Raw genomic sequence first — 20,427 nt, forward strand, 5'->3', positions numbered from 1 at the left:
TGTGTGTGCTGACCCATAACCTGAAGCAATTTCTCCACCCTTTCCAGGGGATTTCATCAGAGACCAGCAACATTACTGGAGAGGCTGGCTAATAGTTTCTGAAATCCCACTTTATTCTAGTTAGTATGAGCAGAATCGACTGGCCCCTGGCATTAAGGGAGAGGACAGAGGGGCCTCCTCCCCCTCCCTGCCTTCTAGCCAGCTAGCCCAGGCGATCAATGGCATCTATGGATCCTGCCGTCCAGACGCTTCATAACTATTTGGCTGCTTGAAATGGCAACTCCATTAAACAGGCAATCACTGCTAACTGGCTTTCTCTGCCTGGGTTCAATACTGGTTGTGTGTGTGTGTGTGTTGGGGGGGGGTATGTGGGTGACCATCAGGCAGATGCTGTAATGTACCGTGATAAGGGCTCCCAGGCACACTGACACACATTAATTAGAGATGTAAACGTCTGATTTGATTCCTCTGATTGCGTAAAGAGAGTGTTTGGAGGTTTCAGCCTGTCTGGGCGGCGTAGCGAGAGAGTGTTCAAGAACGTGATCCCCCCCCCCCCCCCCCACCCTCACCCCCCCCCCCCCCACTGTCTCTCCTGTGGGAAAACGAGGGGCTGGTCTTGGTTAGGGAGCGCAGCTGCTGTTTAAAAACTGTCAACTTGCCTTAAGACACGTTTCACCAGCGTTTGAAGGAGTAATAAATGTCAGATGTGTTGGTGCGATGTGGCTGCTCTGGAGGAGAGGGACTGGTCAAGTGGGTCGGAGGTGCTTGTGTTGTCTGACACCTGGCACCCCCTCCTCTCTCACCTCCTGCTGCAGAACTGGAGCTGAGGACAATGTCACATCTCAGGGTACAACACTATTGTGTGAGTGTGTCTGTGTCTGTGTGTGAGTGTGTGTGTGTGTGTGTCTGCCAAAACCACATGCCTCAAGTGACTTGGTACACACACACACACACTGTGCCAGACAGTGCCAGACAGAATGCAGGGGTGTTGAGTGATCAGTACTCTGAAGGATACAGTACCGGTGCTGTATTGTTTGAGATGCCAGCAGCAAGCTTTAGAGGGATTTCTGCTTATTTACACCCTGTGTGGTCCGTAATCTCTCCCCTCCTCCTCCTCTCTTCTCTCTTCTCATCCCCCCTCCTCCTCCTCTCCTCAGATGGTTGTCCTAACCTGTGTAATGGGAACGGTCAGTGTACCATGGGTCAACAGAGTTGGCACTGCGAGTGCCAAACGGTTGGCGGGCCCAGGCTGCAGCGTAGCCATGGAAACATCCTGCGCCGACAACAAGGACAACGAAGGAGGTGTGTGTGTGTGTGTGTGTTTTGGTTTATCGTGGGTGTGATGGGTGGAAGGGAAGTTGAATGATGGAGGGAAGTTATTGAAAACGCTTTCCCTCCTTTGTTTCTCTCCCTACCTCTCCATTACTCTCCTTTCTCTTTCTCCATCATCCTCCATCCCCCATCCCTCCATCTCCCCCCATCCCTCCATCTCTCTCTCCTATCCCTCCACCCCCACCCATCCATCCATCTCCCCCATCCCTCCATCTCCCCCCCATCCCTCCATCTCCCCCATCCCTCCATATCCCCCCATCCTCCATCTCCCCCATCCCTCCATCTCTCCCCCTATCCCTCCTCCACCCCCACCCATCCCTCCATCTCTCTCTCCTATCCCTCCACCCCCACCCATCCCTCCATCTCCCCCCATCCCTCCATCTCCCCCCATCCCTCATCTCCCCCATCCCTCCTCTCCCCCATCCCTCCATCTCCCCCCCCATCCCTCCATCTCTCCCCCTATCCTCCCTCTCTCCCCCCCCATCCCCTCCATCTCTCCCCCTATCCCTCCCTCCACCCCCCCCCCATCCCTCCATCTCCCCCCCCCCCCATCCTCCCCCCTCACCTCCATCTCTCCCTCTCTCTCCAGACGGTCTGACAGACTGTATGGACCCAGACTGCTGCATCCAGAGCCCGTGTCAGAACAGCCCTCTGTGCCGGGCTCCCAGGACCCCCTCCAGGTGATCCAGCAGAACCCGCTGGCCCAGCCCCGGGTCCGCTCCTTCTACGACCGCGTCCGGATGCTGGTGGGGCGCGACAGCACCCACATCATCCCCGGGGAAAACCCCTTCAACTCCAGGTCAGCGCGCTCCCACACTCACACACACTAATCCTTTGGAGACAAGTCGGACGAAACTCACTTGTTCAATAAAGGGAGGAAGTGAAGGATAATACAGGACTGATGCACTGGGCAATCTATAAAGACTGTCTGACTAATGTACTAACCCTCTCTCTCTCTCTCTCTCTCGGTCTCTTTCTGTTTTCTCTCTCTCCCCCCTCCTCCTCCAGTCTGGTCTCTCTCATCAGAGGGCAGGTGTTGACCACAGATGGCACTCCTCTGGTGGGGGTTAATGTGTCCTTTGTGAACTACCCCCACTATGGATACACACTCACACTGCCAGGACGGCACGTACGTACACACACTCACAGCACACACACACACACTCACAGCACACACAGAGGACACGCTCGCACGCCACACGTTATCGTGTTGTAGGTTTGTTTCGAACATGCGTTTGATCTGTCATTCAATTAGTGGATGCTTTTATCCAAAGATCTTTCATTACAAATAGTGCTTTTAGAAAGTACAGCACCAAATCAAGGGCTGTACTTTTGCTCGACACAGTGAAACGATATCATCTCAACTCTGGTATTACATAATGTATCTGATGATAACCAGGATACATTCTGTCTAATGTAGGGCTGATTCCCAGTCCCTAAGTCCATCTGTCTATGTCCTGCTCCTCCCTCCCCTCCCATAGGTTCGACCTGGTAGCCATTGGCGGTGCGTCTCTGACCCTGCGCTTAGAGCGCGCTCCCTTCTTAGCCAGGAGCGCACGGTGTGGTTGCCGTGGAGCCAGTTCTACGCCATGGACACGCTGGTTCTGAAGACGGAGGAGAACACCATCCCAGGCTGCGACCTCAGCGGCTTCCTGAGACCCGACCCCCTGGTGGTGCCCTCCCCTCTCTCCTCCTTCTTCAGCTCCAAGCCTTGGGAGAAGCCCATCATACCTGAGACACAGGTAGGCCTGGCTGGCTGACTGCTTCAATGGCTAGCTGGCTGTCTGGATGACTGTATCTATGCCCTGGCAAGCTGGCTGGCTGGTTATATGAATACCGGGTTAGCTGGTTATGTGTATGCCTGGCTGGCTGGCTGGTTATATCTATGCCTGGCTGGCTGGTTACATGTATCCCTGGCTATCTGGCTGGTTATATGCATGCCTGTCTAACTGTCTGGCTGGTTATGTATAATTCTGGCTAGCTGGCTGGCTGGTTATATACATGCCTATACGAAGGGTACATCTGGCTCATCGCTGTCATCTCTCTCATTCCCATCTCCTCCTCCTCTCTCCTTCCCTCTCCTCCTCTCCAGGTTCTCCATGAGCAGATCGAGATCCCAGGCACCAGTCTGAGGCTGTGCCACCTGAGCTCCAGGGCCCAGGGCTACCGCGCCCTGCTCAAGGTGACCATGACCCCGCCGTGGTGTCCCTGGGCTGCTCAAGGTGCACCTGATGGTGGCCGTGGAGGGCAGCTGCTCCAGAAGTGGTTCCACGCCTCGCCCAACCTGGCCTACACCTACATCTGGGACAAGACGGACGCCTACGGACAGAGGTCTACGGTCTCTCTCAGGCTGTCGGTGAGTGTGCGTTTGTCAAATGTGTGGTGCGCGTTGGAAGGGTAGGTAAGCAACCCAAATACTCTTTGGTTTGGGATCTTAAGCCAAGGGAAATGATGCACCTCCACATTTCACCAGCTCAGTGACGGTTCCAACGTTTTCTCCGCGTTGTCTACTTTTCATCAGCGCCGCTCATGCGCCAGCCAGTCAGCCAGCCAGCAGCCAGGGCTATTAGCGTCAGGGCTGGTTAGCATAGGCGCTAAGCAGCTAGCAGAGCGAGCAGGAGGCCCTCGCTGCTCCCCCGGCTCCCTGTCACACAGTCTCCCAGCTGCTGTCAGACCCTCCACTCTCCTGCTGTGACTGGAGGAAACGGGCCGAGCGAGGAAGTGGATTAAACATGTGGAATATATTTGTATTGACGTTCCTGGTGCCGGCTGTAGTCTACAGCGACACAGGTGTTGTCATACTCGACACATTTGGAGTGGAGGAAGCGTTAGATATTTTCATTTTCCAAAGTACACCAGACTGGAGCTGAGTGTAATTTGTGGAGCAAGGCCCGTCCAAGCTAACTCTGGCAGTGCTAGCTGGGCTGGCAAGATGCTAACTACAGCACCCTGTTACTTATAACGTGTGTGTGCATGCTCCCAGCAGTCTTCTTTTAATCATATTAACTTCAGATCAACGTAAAGGCCTACATGCATGCACTGGTAGCCACTGCACATCTAACCTCCAACATGTATGCTTATGCTAATTACGACAACACGCCAATGCACTGGCGTGATGAAGCCACACTGGTCTCGCTAGGGTCGTTGGATACCATGGTAGCAAGGGCGTCTTTCTGAGTGGGCGACCTAACATGCCGGCTGTCCAATTAGCAGGGTATTAACTGATTTAACGCCAGAAGGAAGTGTTGGTCGAGTGTTAGCACCGCGATGGCCACAGGTGCTAACTAGCATCTGTGCCCCTCTTCTGAGCATGAGAGAGAAGTCGAGGAACTGTACGGCTCCATCTGTTGCTGTTCCTACTTGGACACTGCTGGTGGGGGAGGTCTGACCACTGATTTTGCGTCGTTTTGAACATGTCTGTCCACGCTCCCTGCCGAAGTGTCTTCAGAGACCTCACGCTTTTTCTCTCCTGTTTTCCGCATCCGTCCCTCCATCTCTTCACCCGTCCCTCGATCCGTCCGTCCCTTTATCCCTACATCCCTCCCTCCGTCCCTCATCTCTCCCATCCATCCCTCATCTCTCCATCCATCTGCCCTTCTCTCCATCCCTCCCTCCGCCCCTCATCTCTCCCATCCATCCCTCAACTCTCCATCCATCTGCCCTTCTCTCCATTTCTCCCCACCCCCCCCCCCGTGTCTGCAGTGTCGGTGGGGTATGAATACGAGTCGTGTGCCAGCCTGATCCTGTGGGAGAAGAGGACAGCCGTTCTGCAGGGCTTTGAGCTGGACCCCTCCAACCTGGGGGGCTGGTCCCTGGACAAACACCACATCCTCAACACGCGCAGTGGTGAGTAGTACACACACACACACAGACACACATCCTATACACACGCATGCATCCACACGCCCACGTCCAAACACACATACATGCAGACACACACACGCACAGGCACGCAGACGCACATGCGCGCACGCACGTGTACACCCTCATATACATTCTGTTCGCACAATGTACTCTCACACATCTACCACCACGGTGAAAAAAACTCTGGGTACTCTGGCTTACACGCACACCCCCCCCCCCCCCCCCCCCCACAGAACCACAGACAAATTCACACTTCAAAAGTCAACCCACTGTCAGGTTGACTGTATAAGTCCTTAATTCCCCAGTGGCTTCCCTGGTGTCTGCGTGCTGTCTTAGAGGCTGGCTAGGAGGGAAAACATTGACGCTCACCTGCTGTGACAATCAATGCAGTAACGAGCCTGTGGACACACTGTGTCTCCCTCTAATTGGACGAGAACACAGACCTTTAAGCATGCCAGTAAACAGGTCTAGTCTGATTGTCTGTTTTCTGCACATAACTTAACGAATGCAGATGCGCGGATGCAGACACACACACACACACAACATTTCTCTCCACAGAGCCAATATAGCGATTTCAAAGAGTCAAGAGTCAAAAGGGATTTGCTATGATGGTCACCACGTCTGAGGATGACAAGGCCTCAACAGCAATTACCACTACTGCTACACACACACACATATACACGCATATACACACAGTCGATTATACTTGGCAGGAATTGAGCACTTTAACACTTTTGTATGTTCTCACTATCTCTCTCTCTCATCTCTCTCTCTCATCTCTCTCCTCTCCTCTCCTCTCTCTTTTCTCTCTCTCTCTCTCTCTCTCTCTCTCTCTCTCTCTCTCTCTCTCTTCTCTCTCTTCTCTCATCTCTCTCCCTCTCCCTCCTCCTCTGTCTCCGCTCTCTCTCCAGGTATCCTCCATAAGGGCAGTGGGGAGAACATCTTTGTGTCGGAGCAGCCCCCGGTCATCAGCAGCGTTATGGGAAATGGGCGGCGTCGCAGCATATCCTGTCCCAGCTGCAACGGTCTCGCCGACGGCAACAAGCTCCTAGCGCCCGTCGCCCTGGCTACCGGCATCGACGGCAGCCTCTATGTTGGCGACCTGAACTTTGTGCGGCGGGTGTACCCGTCCATGAATACCACGGGCATACTGGAACTGAGGTAGGGAGAACGAGGGCAGGGTGGGACGAGGGAGAGAGAGGGGGAGAGGAAGCCAAGGAGAGGGGTGCGGTGAAAAGGGCATGAATGGAGGGGGGGGAGGTATTGGAGAGGAGGAGGAAGGTAGAGAGAGAAAGAAGGGCAAAAACTGAGGGCTTGGTTGAGGAGAGGGGGAAGAGGGAGAAGTAAGAAGTGGAGAGGAGAGGAGGTGTGGAGAGGAGGAGAGGAGAGGAGAGGAGAGGAGGTGAGGAGAGGAGAGGAGAGGAGGAGAGGTGAGGAGAGGAGAGGGGGGAGTAAGAAAAGGAGAGGAGAGGAGGAGAGGAGAGGAGAGGAGAGGAGAGGAGAGGTGAGGAGAGGAGAGGAGAGGAGAGGAGAGGTAAGAAGAGGAGAGGAGGTGAGGAGAAGAAGAGGAGAGGAGGTGAGGAGAGAGAGGAGAGGAGAGGAGAGGAGAGGAGAGGAGAGGAGAGGGGGGAGTAAGAACAGGGCACCTCTCTGCAGCATGTAGAACACTCTGGATGAGATCCTCAGAGAGCAGCATGAAAGCAGGCAAAGCTCCAAGGAGGGAAAGAAATGGAGATAGAATCACCCAGTGCACCAGATAACCATCTCTCCTGGGGGTTTTTACCGTATTTAAGCTTTCTGTTCACACTATGTTCTGTTCACTGCTCCCCTCTCCATACTGAGCTCGAATTAACATTTGCTCTGTTGTCACACTCTCTCTTTCTCACACTCTCTCTATCTCTCGCTCTATCTCTCTCTATATCTATCTCCCTCCGTCTCTCTCCATCTCTCTCGCGCTAACCGTTGAAGGAACAAGGATTTCAGGCACAGGTGAGAAGTCTCCTAGTTGATCTACATTTCCAAGTCTGAATGTAAACATGAACGTTGTAACACATGTAGCAAATAAGAGGTCTTGACAGACACGGGAGGTCATTTACATCAGCTCATTTACATGTGTCCTTAGTTAAGTCTACCGTTTACAAGCTGTTGGTGTTAACCCTTTCCTTTCCCCCCGACCCCCCTCTCCCTTAGCAACAACCCCACCCACAAGTACTTCCTGGCGGTTGACCCGGTGACAGGGGCGTTGTTCATCTCCGACACCAACTCGCGGCGTATTTACCGCGTGCGTTCGCTGACGGCCGCTCGTCTGTTGTCGGACAACGCGGAGGTGGTCGCCGGGACGGGCGAGCAGTGCCTGCCCTTCGACGAGCGCTGTGGGGATGGGGGCAAGGCCACCGAGGCCACCCTCATGAGCCCCAAAGGTGAGATGTAACATGGGAAATGTAGTCGGTTGACGTGGGCTACGATGGTAGTGAATATTAGTAGCCCAGTACACCAGATAGATACAAGTATCAGATGGATGGAAAATACCAGATAGATACAAGTATACCAGATAAACACATAGCCGATTACTGATAGATGAAACCCCTCAGAATGTTCCAGAAGACTGTAGACGTAAATACATCAGTGAAACCTGCGGTGGCTGTCTTCCTTCATAATGATAGTTTTATGAATCTGTTGTCTGATGTTTTATTCCAACTAAATCAGAACAGTACCAGAAGCAGGTTATAAACCAGATTAGAGCACAAGTTGCTTTTATTAATTGAGTCATTTTCATGGCGAAGTGCAGTCTGGATAAAAGAATAGGAACAATATGACACCAAACTGTCAGAGATGGCACATTTCCTGTGTGCGTGTCTCTGCGTGTGTGAGTGTGTGCGTGTCTCTGCGTGCGTGAGTGTGTGCGTGTCTCTGCGTGTGTGTACGTGTGTCTCTGCGTGTGTGTACGTGTGTCTGTGCGTGTGTGCGCGTGACGTCAGAGGGTCTAGTTCCCTTTCCCCTGTCAGACAGAAGCACAGCCAGCCAGCCAGCGCTCATCAGTCTGCCCTCTCCCTGCCCTCATCCTCTCTACTGACACATTCTCTCCCTGCCCCTCTCTCTCTCCCCCCCCCTCTCTCTCTCTCTCTCCCTGCCCCCCTCTCTTTCTGTCTCTCTCCCCGCCCCTCTCTCTCCTCCACTCCCCCCCCCCCTCTCTCCACCCCCCCACCCCCTCTCTCTCTCCCTCCCTCTACCTCTCCCTGCCTTTGTATTCCTCTCCCTCTCTTCTCAATCTTATTTTTAGGGCCTGGTTATAGTTGCCTAAATAAAGCTTCTTTCTGTCTGCTCTTGGTGAGATTGTCACGGCTGACATGTCACAGACGCTATGCGTGCTAGAGAGAGAGAGAGGGAGGGAGGGAGAGAGAAAGAGAAATGGAGTAAAATGAATAAAGAAAGACAGATGTCAGTGAGGAAGGGAACCAGATAAGGAGACACTGAGGGAAATAAACTAGGACAGTCTGGGGTTGCAACACATCAGTGGAGCTGCTGGGGTTGAACGAAATCCACCCTGTATGAAGCCCTGAAGGTGTCACACTGTCTGACTCCTGTCTGCCTGTCTGGGGGTCTCCTGTCTGTCTGCCTGTCTGTTTGTTTACCTGTCTGTCTGCCTATCTGTCTGCTGTCTATCTGTCTGTGTACCTGTCTGTCTGTCTACCTGTCTGTCTCCTGTCTGTCTCCTGTCTGTCTGTCTGTGTACCTGTCTGTCTGTCTACCTGTCTGTCTCCTGTCTGTCTCCTGTCTGTATGTCTGTCTGTCTGTCTGTCTGTGTACCTGTCTGTCTGTCTGTCTACCAGTCTGTTCGCCGGTCTACCTCCCTGTCTGTCTAACTGTCTGTCTCTCCCTGTTTGTTTTGCCTCTCAGGTATTGCTGTGGATAAAAACGGGCTGATGTACTTTGTGGATGCCACCATGATCCGCAAGGTGGACCAGAACGGCATCATCTCCACCCTGCTAGGCGCCAACGACCTCACCGCCGTCAGACCACTCAGCTGTGACGCCAGCATGGACGTCAGCCAGGTAGGGAGGAGGGATGGAGGGAGGGAGGGAGGGAGGGAGGGAGGGAGGGAGGGAGGGAGGGAGGGAGGGAGGGAGGGAGGGAGGGAGGGAGGGAGGGAGGGAGGGAGGGAGGGAGGGAGGGAGGGAGGGAGGGAGGGAGGGAGGGAGGGAGGGAGGGAGGGAGGGAGGGAGGGATGGAGGGAGGGAGGGAGGGAGGGAAGGAGGGAGGGAGGGAGGGAGGGATATAAGAAGGGAGGTAGGCATGGTTAGAAAGAGCAATGCAAGGTTTGTATGATGGGGGGAATGGAGAGAAGTAGAGAGGGATGAAGGGAGGAAAGAAGGAGGGAGGGAGGATGGAGGGAGGGAAGGAGGAACAGCTGTGACCGGAAACTTATGTGTCCCTCAGGTTCGCCTGGAATGGCCAACAGACCTGGCAGTCAATCCCATGGACAACTCTCTCTACGTGCTGGAGAACAACGTCATCCTGCGCATCACTGAGAACCACCAGGTCTGAACACTCCCTCTGCCCTCCGAGAATGGGGCATAGAAATCAAACAAACCCAAAGCCACATTCCTGCTGAAATTGCCCTGATGGGGATCGGTTTGATTTGAACTGCTGGGTGTTCCTCAGGTGAGCATCATCGCGGGACGGCCCATGCACTGCCAGGTGCCGGGTATAGACTACAGCCTCAGCAAGCTGGCGATCCACGCCGCCCTGGAGAGCGCCACAGCCATCGCTCTATCACACACCGGCATCCTGTACATCGCCGAGACAGACGAGAAAAAGATCAACCGTGTCAGACAGGTAGACATACAGGACTGTATTTACCTCAGATGTCGACAAACTAGCCTGTCAGGATAATGGTGACAGATATTATTATCCTAATGTGTGTTGTGGTCTCCTAATGTGTGGTATTAACAAATCTCTTTCCGATGTCCGTTCTGTTTGTCCCTCAGGTGAGCACCAATGGGGAGATCTCCCTGCTGGCGGGCGCCGCCTCCGACTGCGACTGCAAGAACGACGTCAACTGCAACTGTTTCTACGGCGACGACGGCTACGCCCCGGACGCGGGCCTCAACTCGCCCGCCTCGCTCGCCGTGTCGCCCGACGGCACGCTGTTCGTCGCCGACCTCAACAACATCCGCATCCGGGCCGTGCGGGCCAACCGGCCCGTGCCCTCGCTGTCGGGCACGGTCGCCAGCCCGTCGGGGGCGGGCCCGTACGAGGTGGCGTCGCCGCGGGAACAGGAGCTGTACGTGTTCAGCGGCGAGGGGCTCCACCTGCAGACGGTGAGCCTGGTGACGGGCGAGCCGCTCTACAACTTCACGTACGGCGCGGACGGCGAGCTGGCCTCGGTGGCGGACAGCTGCAACAACACGGTGCGCGTGAGGAGGGAGGGCCAGGGGGGGGCCGGGGGCGGTCTGCTGAGGCTGCTGCTGCTGCCAGAGAACCAGGTGGTGAGCCTGGGGCTGGACCCCGCCGGGGGGCTGAAGAGCGTGACGGCCCAGGGCCAGGAGGTGGCGCTGCTGGCCTACGCTGGGAACTCGGGCCTGCTGGCCACCAAGGCCGACGAGACGGGCTGGACCACCTTCTACCAGTGAGTGTGTTTGTGTGTGGGTGTGGGTGTGCGTGCGACTGTGTGTGTAGGCCATGGCTGTTTGTGTTAGTGTGTGTGTGTGTATGTGTGTCGGTCTGGGTGTGTCTGTGAGAGTGATTGTGCACACAAGCTGAGACTGTCTGTGTATGTATTTGTGTAGATGCATTCACCACGGTGCATGTGTGGCTGTGTGTGTGTGTGTGTGTGTATGTGTGTCGGTCTGGGTGTGTCTGTGAGAGTGATTGTGCACACAGGCTGAGACTGTCTGTGTATGTATTTGTGTAGATGCATTCACCACGGTGCATGTGTGGCTGTGTGTGTGTGTGTTCATGCGCACACGGATGGATCTACCAATCCATCTGTGTGAACATGAGACAACGTGGAATGTAAAATGCATGAGGTTCTAATGCTGTGGTTCCAAACCCTGGGATTCAACACAAAGAATATGTCGGCAAACCCAAATCTTTTTTAGAAAATAAATATCAAATGCCAAGATGAATAACCTGTTCTCCAGAAAGGCGATGATTGTCAGCGAGGGAGCTTTAAAAGCATTTCTTAGGAGAGATATCTTGCTAAGTCTACGAACCTGCACACCATTGTTGAGACAGAAAGATAAATTCCTCATGCTGTGCACTAATCTATGGCTAGTCCTGGCTATTCTGCCTCTGGCTCCACAATAACATACATGACATATCCTAAATGTGGTCTTATCGGAACGTTTACTTGCAACAAAATATTTCAAATTATGATGATCAAAAACAATATCTTTTAGCACGAAATTGTCTGTGTTTTGTATGGCTGGGCTCCCTTGAGGTTTACGATTTCAAAATGGGGTCACGAGCCAAAAAGGACTGGGAACCACTGTCCTGATCTCACATGAGCTCCCCCTCTCTCGCTCGTTTTGTCTGCCCAACGAAGATATATTTAAAGTCAAAGTCTCTCGCCCTTCTCTCCACGGCCGATATACACGGCCCACAGTCTCCCCCTGGTGTTAGCTTCTGGGACTGCAGCCTGCTCCTGAGCACAGCCGAGTCTCTGTTGTGAGATCAGAGATCTGACAGACAGGCCCTCTGAGACCGTCTGTGTTCTGTATTCCCTCTGGTCCGCGGAAGCCTTCCCTCTGAGGGGGCTTCTCCTTCCAGAACATTCTGTCAGAGTGTTTGATACCGAATCAAAGTCCAGTGCAGAACCGTAAAAGTGTTCTGATCTCACTTCCTCTCCACTTAAAAGACTTGGGGAAATGGGGAATATTTACTGGGTGTGTGTGTGTCTTGTTCAGTCTTTGTGTGTGTCTGTGTGTGTGTGTGTGTTGCTCAGTCCCTGTGTGTGTGTGTGCTGTCTATGTGTCCAGGTGTGCACCAACCCTCTCTCTACCTGTCTCCACGTGCAGGTACGACAGCGAGGGCCGCCTGACCAACGTGACCTACCCCACGGGCATGGTGACCAGCCTGCACCGCGAGATCGAGCGCTCCATCAACATCGACATCGAGAGCTCCAGCAGGGACGATGACGTCACCGTCATCACCAACCTGTCGTCCGTGGAGGCCTCCTACAGCGTGGTGCAAGGTGGGGTTCCTCGCACACACACGCGCGTGCGCGCTCGCGGACACAAACACATGCCGTGTGCACCCGCAGGAGCACACACACGTTCATGCACACACATATACAGATATGCGCACACACACACCATCCATGCACGCACACACACACAAAGTACACACACACACCAATCTTGGTATGTGGAGAAATAGATATTCTTCATATCTACTCAAAAGGGTAGCCTTAGATCAGCTTATAGAATATATTTTATTATAAATAATTTAATAATATTAATATTCCGTCTGAAAATAGAGAACCCCAAGGCTCTCTCTCTCTCTCTCTCTCTCTCTCTCTCTCTCTCTCTCTCTCTCTCTCTCTCCTTCTTCAGAGTGAGATTACCAGTGTGTATTCTTTAGACCCCCAGAGATCCCTGCTCCATGCTTTTACGTGATGAACATCATTTCAATGAAATTCATTACCTGTCGGAACAGTATATTCTCTTCATTATACCCCAGTGCATACACACACACCACACACACACCACACACACACAAGCACACACGCACACACACACACACAGCTCCCATGATCCCTCAGCTTATTCTAGTTTAGAAGGCAGAAAGTGAAGGAATGATAGGCTTCCCTTCCCTTGACCCCACCAATGAGGTGATAGATGAATGAATCCTGCAGGCGGAGCGTCACAGAGTGGCTCACTTACAGATTTATATTGAGGCAAGCATCCTCGCAAGCTGCAGTCCTTCCAGCTTCCTCTCTCTGTGTGGGGTGTGCATTTCAGCACAAAGTTCTGCTGACGTGGGCTGGACTGGAAAACACGCCATCTCTCTCTCTCTCTCTCTCTCTCTCTCTCTCTCTCTCTCTCTCTCTCTCTCTCTCTCTCTCTCTCTCTCTCTCACACACACACTGTCTCTGTCTTTCGGTCGCTTTCTTTGTCTTCTCCTCTCTCTGTCTCTGTCCCTCTCTTGTTTTCTTCCTCCCTCCCTTCTCCCCGTCTGTCGTTCTGTCCGCCTCTCCCCCGTCTCTCTCCTTTCTCTCTCTGAGCGAGAGATGGAGACATCACTTTGTCTGTTGGAAGTGTTGTTAAAACAGTGCCTGGAGGTTTGGAACAAATTGGTTTTATGGATTACTGCCGTTTATGGTGGAGGATCAAAGCCAGCAGGCGTCAAATCCCTCAGCACACACCAACACCCCCCCCCCCCCCCCCCCCCGCGCGCCTTTTGTAAATGAAATAAAAGCCTCTTCCTTTGCATTTGGCATATATTTTGAAGTGGGGGAAAAACATCTTTATCTTATCTTGATTCTCATCGTTGCAGTCAGTCTCTCTCTCTCTCTCTCTCTCTCTCTCTCTCTGTCTCACTGCGTGTCATAAATTGCCTCTCAGAAATTGGATATTTCCAAAAAAACGGACGGTGCCTCGTCGGCTTCCCTCGCATTGAACCCGAAAAACTGACGCCCCTCTGTCTCCCCCTACAGACCAGGTGAGGAACAGCTACCAGCTGTGTAACAACGGGACCCTGAGGGTGATGTACGCCAACGGCATGGGCATCAGCTTCCACACGGAGCCTCACATCCTGGCCGGCTCAGTCAGCCCCACCATCGGGCGCCGCAACATCACCCTGCCCACCGACAATGGCCTCAACTCCATCGAGTGGCGGCTCCGCAAGGAGCAGACCAAGGGCAAGGTCACCGTCTTCGGCAGGAAGCTGAGGGTGGGTTGAAATGGCATCGCTTCCTGCCCCGTGCTCCTGTGAGAGGAGGGGGGAAGTCGTCCGGTGTGAGCTGTCTGCATGTCTCGAGAACGTATGGGATGTGAGTGACGACAATGCTCTCTCCCCTCTCCGTCACCTTCCACCCTTCCCCTCCCTCCTCCCCGGTCTCCGCCCCTCAGGCCCACGGACGCAACCTCCTCTCCATCGACTTCGACCGCAACACGCGCACGGAGAAGATCTACGACGACCACCGCAAGTTCACGCTGCGCATCATGTACGACGTCCAGGGTCGGCCCGCCATGTGGTTGCCTAGCAGCAGCCTGGCGGTGGTCAACGTGTCGTACTCGTCCACGGGTCAACTGGTGGGGCTCCAGAGGGGCAGCATGAGCGAGCGCACCGAGTTTGACCCGCAGGGCCGCATCCTGTCGCGCTCCTTCGTGGACGGCAAGGTGTGGAGCTACAGCTACCTGGACAAGGTGAGGGACGAGCTGGGATTGGTGGGGAGATTTGCCTCGTCGAAGCTGCGGCGACCGTTGCTGTCACGTGATCAAACCGATATTTCATGTGAAAGTAGTTGTGGCTCATTTAGGGTTTGTCCTCTCTCTCTTTTTCTCTCTTTTTTGTCTCTCTCTCTCTTCCTACCTCTTCCTCTCTCGCTCTCTATTTTCCTCTCTCTCTTTTCCTCTCTCTTTCTGTCTCTCTCTCCTCCTGTGTCTCCCCCTGTCTGTAGTCCATGGTACTGCTCCTGCAGTCCCAGAGGCAGTACATCTTCGAGTTTGACGCGTCGGGCCGCGTCACGGCCGTCACCATGCCCAGCGTGGCGCGCCACACCATGTTCACCCACGTGTCCCTGGGCTACATCCGCAACACCTACAACCCTCCCGAGAGCAACGCGTCGGTCATCCACGACTTCAGCGAGGACGGCCGTCCCCAGGCCGTCCACTACCTGGGCACGGGCCGCCGGGTGCTCTACAAGTACGGCAAGCTGGCCAAGCTGGCGGAGATCCTGTACGACAGCACGGCCGTCACGTTCGGCTACGACGAGACGGCGGGCGTGCTGAAGATGGTCAACCTGCAGAGCGGGGGCTTCTCCTGCACCATCCGCTACCGGAAGATGGGCCCGCTCGTCGACAAGCAGATCTACCGCTTCAACGAAGAGGGCATGGTCAACGCCCGGTTCGACTACACCTACCACGATAACAGCTTCCGCATCGCCAGCATGAAGCCGGTGATCAGCGAGACGCCACTTCCTGTCGACCTCTACCGCTACGACGAGATCTCTGGCAAGGTACCTAGCACGTTACGCCGCACACGAGAAACGTGTGTTTTTCGTATTTAGTTTGTATTCCACGGAACTGCTTCCAGTCGATTCAAATTCAAACTAAAAGGTTTTACAGAAACTTGAACCTGGCATCGCTCACACAAAGTAGCTCCTTCAAATAGGTTGCAGTTATAATCCTTTTCAAGGTGGTTATATAAGATGAAATGGAACAGGATTAGTATGCTTGGTGTCAGTTGCACCACGCTAAAGGCGTGTCTGGTCCCGTCCCAGGTGGAGCACTTTGGCAAGTTCGGGGTCATCTACTACGACATCAACCAGATCATCACCACGGCGGTCATGACCCTGAGTAAGCACTTTGACACCCACGGCCGCATCAAGGAGGTCCAGTACGAGATCTTCCGCTCGCTCATGTACTGGATGACGGTGCAGTACGACAGCATGGGCCGCGTGGTGAAGAGGGAGCTGAAGATCGGCCCGTACGCCAACACCACGCAGTACCGCTACGAGTACGACGGGGACGGCCAGCTCAGCGGGGTCAAGGTCAGAGGCCCGGGGAACTCCCGTGTTTGTTTGTTTGTTTGGGATAGCGTTGAAATCCATCGTTTTCAACTGTTTGCGTCGCTGTTCGGTTGGCGTGCGATTGTCGCTTGAATGTTAACAGCCTTTATGAACCTCTAGGTCAACGATTGGTCCACCTGGCGCTACAGTTACGACCTCAACGGCAACCTCCACCTGCTCAACCCCGGCAGCAGCGCCCGGCTCATGCCGCTGCGCTACGACCTGAGGGACCGCATCACCCGCCTGGGCGACGTCCAGTACCGCCTGGACGAGGACGGCTTCCTGAGCCAGCGAGGGCCCGACGTGTTCGACTACAACTCCAAAGGCCAGCTGCTCCGGGCCTACAGCCGTCTGCCCGGAGGCTGGAGCGTCCAGTACCGCTACGACGGGCTGGGCCGCAGGGTGTCCACCCGGAACAGCCTGGGGCAGCACCTGCAGTTCTTCTACGCCAACCTGAACCACCCGGCCAGGGTCACTCACATCTTCAACCACTCCAGCTCCGACATCGCTTCACTCTACTACGACCTGCAGGTGAGGATTGGCAGTTCCCTGGTTGGATGAAGGGATGGGTAGACAGATGGGTGGACAGATGGATGGGCTAGGGTTAGGGGTATTGTAGTTTGAGTGGTTTGTAGTTCTGCCTGACTCTTGGCTCCTGTTCCTCAGGGTCACCTGTTTGCTATGGAGGTGAGCAGTGGAGAGGAGTACTACATCGCTTCTGACAACACAGGCACACCGCTGGCCGTCTTCAGCAGCAACGGGCAGATGATCAAGCAGGTAACCGTCACACCTTGCAAGGCCTGTTTCATCCATGTGCGCTTCCAGGGTCGGGGGTTCAGCTCACACATTTGAGTGCAGACTCAGTTCTAACCGTGTCTGAGAAAAACAGACACACCTCATGTCACTCAGATTATTGACCGTAAAGATCTCAAAGCCTTTGTTGAAGAAAAAACTAAAAACAACCCCCAAAAACACGTAACGGGACTTCCTGGTTCGTGTGTTCAGGTGCAGTACACAGCCTATGGGGAGGTCTACCTGGACTCTAACCCGGAGTTCCAGCTGGTGGTGGGCTTCCACGGCGGCCTGTACGACCCGCTCACCAAGCTGGTCCACTTCACCCAGCGGGACTACGACGTGCTGGCGGGCCGCTGGACCTCGCCCGACTACGCCATCTGGCCCAAGATCGGCAAGGACCCGGCGCCTTTCAACCTGTACATGTTCAAGAACAACAACCCGCTCAGCGACATGCTGGATGTGAAGAATTATGTGACAGGTACTGCCATTAAATGTAACCATCCGAGTCAAATACGCAAAGGACAATGTGTTGTAAAATGGAGATTAGGTTTCCACGTAAAGGTCAAACCAAATGGTTTGTTGTGTAGAACGCGTTGATGTTCCCTGATCGTAACATGTTTACGGCGCTTGTAAACATCTGCTCGGGTTCCTGTGCTGCAGATGTGAAGAGCTGGCTGGTGATGTTCGGTTTCCAGCTCAGCAACATCATCCCAGGCTTCCCCCGCCACTCTCTCTACTTCGTAGACCCGCCGTATGAACTGCAGGCCAGCCAGGATTGTGAGAACGGACAGGTCAGTCTGGTACTATAGCACCGCAGATCACTTTAAGCCAGGGCTCCTCGATTCATCTAAGAGCTGCTCTTAGATTTTAAAAATAGGTTCAAGCTGCTCAACATGTTGAGGAAAGGTTCGAAAGTATAAAAGTCAACCTATTTTTTTTATCTCCTAACCCATACCTCTCCTGTCCCTAATCACCCCCTGACTCCAACCTAACCCCACCATTATTTCCCCTAACCCTCCCTCATCCTACCCCCTAACCCCCCTAACCCCCCTAACCCCCCTAACCCCCTGACCCTAACCCTTGCCCCTGCAGCTGATCACAGGGGTCCAGCAGGCCGCCGAGCGCCACAACCAGGCCTTCATGGCGCTGGAGGGACGCCTGCTCAACAAGGAGCGCCGGGGCAGCAGGGACAAGCTGGGCCACTGGTTCGGCACCAGCACCCCCATCATCGGCCGGGGCATGATGCTGGCCCTGAAGGAGGGCCGCGTGGTGGCCGGCGTGTCGGCCATGGCCAGCGAGGACAGCCGCAAGGTGGCCCTGGTCCTCAACAGCGCCCTCTACCTGGACGGCACGCACTACACGCAGGACGGGAGGGACTGTCACTTCTTCGTCAAGGTGGGCGCCGCCGACGGCGACCTGCTGGCGCTGGGCCTGACCAACGGGCGCAAGGCGCTGGAGGGCGGCATCAACGTGACGGTGAGCGGGCGCTCCCGGAGGGGCGCCACGGTGGAGTTTGCGGTGCCGTCGCTGGCCCTCACGGTGCGCTACGGCCTCGCCCCGGACGTGGCGGACGAGGAGAAGGTGCGCCTGCTGGAGCTGGCGAGGCAGAGGGCGCTGGCGGGCGCCTGGGCCCGGGAACAGCAGCGGGCGCGGGACGGCAAGGAGGGCGGCCGGCTGTGGACCGAGGGGGAGAAGCAGCAGCTGTTGACCACGGGGAGGGTCCAGAGCTACGACGGCTACTACGTCCTGCCTGTGGAGCAGTACCCCGAACTGGCCGACAGCAGCTCCAACATCCAGTTCCTGAGACAGAACGAGATGGGCAAGAGGTAACAGCCCTGCTGGACTTAGTATGTGGGACTGGCACTCCACATCGGCTTCTTTCCTTGTCTCCTTCCCGTCGCTTCTCCCCTCCTCCTCTTTCTCCCTCTGCCCTCCCTGATTCCTCAAGCCTCTCTCTTCTCCCTGATGTCGCGGAGAACACACCAACAAACGGGGTTACTCACTGAACACTGCAGGGACTTTTGAAAAGAAGAACTTATCAGAGACAAGTCTTTATCGTTCATTTAACTGCCACAGGCAAAAAAGCAAGTGTTTATTTGAGCGTTTCTTTGTAGAAAACAGACTTTGAAGAAATGGAAAAGAAGCACTGACCAACTTTGAAGAGGTAAATTGTTGCTTAATGAATAAGAAGATTCCCCTTTTTAAAAAAGATATTGATATTTTCACCCATATTTTTTGGGTCCCATTGTGGGTGTGCGATGACAGACTGAACCAGGGCAGAGTTGTGTTGTCCTGGCTTCTCCCCTGGGGCCTGTCTCCCAAATGAACTGGAGGCAAAAGGGACCAATAAGGAGGCAGAGCCACCAGAGTATATCCCATCACAACACTGGATCAAAGGAGAACATCAACGACGACAAGCACTGGAAACATCAGTTGTGAAATGCTGTAAACGTCGAGTCATCTCACTGTCTCAGGCCTCCCATTCTCCACCACAGAAACATCCTTGGCTCCAGCAGTATATATTAACTATCAACACTAAACTAACGGCATCCTTAAATATGTTAAAGGTTATCGACTTAGATAAAACACTTTCTTAAAAAAAAACACAAAGTGGAAAAATCAATGGCTATATCACACTCGGTTGTTTTTATTTGAAAAGGAGGAGAGGAAATATACTACTAAATATGTGTCAGACTACAGTTCAGGGTGTCGCCTATACTCTAGATGCAGTAGTTTTGTACGTTTCAGTCGCAGTAGAATCGTGAGACTTTCACAAAGGCACTTCTGTACAGAACGACCAACAAAACACCCACACCAAGTCCGGAAAACATGCGCAACTAGTTTCAAAAACTATTTATTTTTGACTTTATTCTTTATTAATTTATTTATTATTGTTAGTACTATATGACAATCATGAAGGAGTCACCAGTTTTATTAAAGAAACCGAGCATTAACTGCTTAATTTATTTTCTTTTGTAAAATATGTAATAAATGTTCATTAGGGTTTTGTTTTTTTATTGATTTAAATTTTCTGTCAGAGCAAATACTAGTCACACTCAAAAATAATAATTTATGTATGAAAGTGTTTTAAAATGGTTTATACTTTAAATAAAGTCTTTAAAACTGTGAAACCTGTTTTTCAAAATATATCTCGATGTACAGTGTATAGACTTACCTTTATGCAGCACAGTAGAACATTGTCGAGAATATCAAGTTTTATATTTCTAAGAGGAAGTGGCTTGTAACGTGCAAACCTTTAGCTGGTATTACTACTCTAGAGTTCTGTGACTCTCTAATATCCCATATCTACAGTGTCCACCCCCTGATGATTGTTTTCCACGGTTTGTTTTGGTTCTGATGCAGAGATCTTGCTGTCCTAGGTCCCCATACATCCTAGTCAAGGATCCTAGTCACTGTGAAGAGACTCGTGGTGATGTCATAATGTACCAAATCAGTATTAACGAAGGAACGTGGTTCTTATACACTCACTGAAATGAGACTCTTCGGGGTATCTTATCAATAAAAAACGTAATTGTTTACCTCTGTTCTGTCCCTGTGTCTGGTGTGTTCTCTGTGTTAACTCTGTGTTAACCCTGTGTTAACTGTGTTAACCCCGTGTTAACTCTGTGTTAACCCCGTGTTAACTCTGTGTTAACCCTGTGTTAACCCCGTGTTAACTCTGTGTTAACTCTGTGTTAACC

The 20,427-nt window shown here is 53.3% G+C and overlaps 1 protein-coding gene across 1 annotated transcript in view; it reads left to right on the forward strand.

Annotated features, from left to right (window-relative positions):
• LOC136954576 (teneurin-2-like) overlaps window positions 1-20,218 on the forward strand; it is a 27,996-nt gene extending 7,778 nt beyond the window's left edge. Inside the window, 30 exon segments of the mRNA XM_067248200.1 lie at window positions 1,158-1,233; window positions 1,235-1,302; window positions 1,922-1,987; window positions 1,990-2,131; window positions 2,341-2,449; window positions 2,451-2,461; window positions 2,814-2,872; window positions 2,875-3,074; window positions 3,425-3,540; window positions 3,542-3,579; window positions 3,582-3,662; window positions 3,665-3,688; window positions 5,035-5,178; window positions 6,108-6,357; window positions 7,165-7,185; window positions 7,387-7,616; window positions 9,094-9,248; window positions 9,634-9,735; window positions 9,859-10,032; window positions 10,185-10,825; window positions 12,216-12,391; window positions 13,856-14,091; window positions 14,271-14,567; window positions 14,822-15,379; window positions 15,644-15,913; window positions 16,052-16,462; window positions 16,598-16,708; window positions 16,937-17,204; window positions 17,387-17,517; window positions 17,819-20,218. Of these exon segments, the coding sequence (XP_067104301.1) occupies window positions 1,158-1,233; window positions 1,235-1,302; window positions 1,922-1,987; window positions 1,990-2,131; window positions 2,341-2,449; window positions 2,451-2,461; window positions 2,814-2,872; window positions 2,875-3,074; window positions 3,425-3,540; window positions 3,542-3,579; window positions 3,582-3,662; window positions 3,665-3,688; window positions 5,035-5,178; window positions 6,108-6,357; window positions 7,165-7,185; window positions 7,387-7,616; window positions 9,094-9,248; window positions 9,634-9,735; window positions 9,859-10,032; window positions 10,185-10,825; window positions 12,216-12,391; window positions 13,856-14,091; window positions 14,271-14,567; window positions 14,822-15,379; window positions 15,644-15,913; window positions 16,052-16,462; window positions 16,598-16,708; window positions 16,937-17,204; window positions 17,387-17,517; window positions 17,819-18,556 (5,903 nt within the window). The 3' untranslated portion in view covers window positions 18,557-20,218.
• The last annotated feature ends 209 nt before the right edge of the window (window positions 20,219-20,427 follow it).

The sequence above is a fragment of the Osmerus mordax genome, chromosome 12, assembly GCF_038355195.1.
Source record: "Osmerus mordax isolate fOsmMor3 chromosome 12, fOsmMor3.pri, whole genome shotgun sequence".
NCBI lineage: Eukaryota > Metazoa > Chordata > Actinopteri > Osmeriformes > Osmeridae > Osmerus > Osmerus mordax.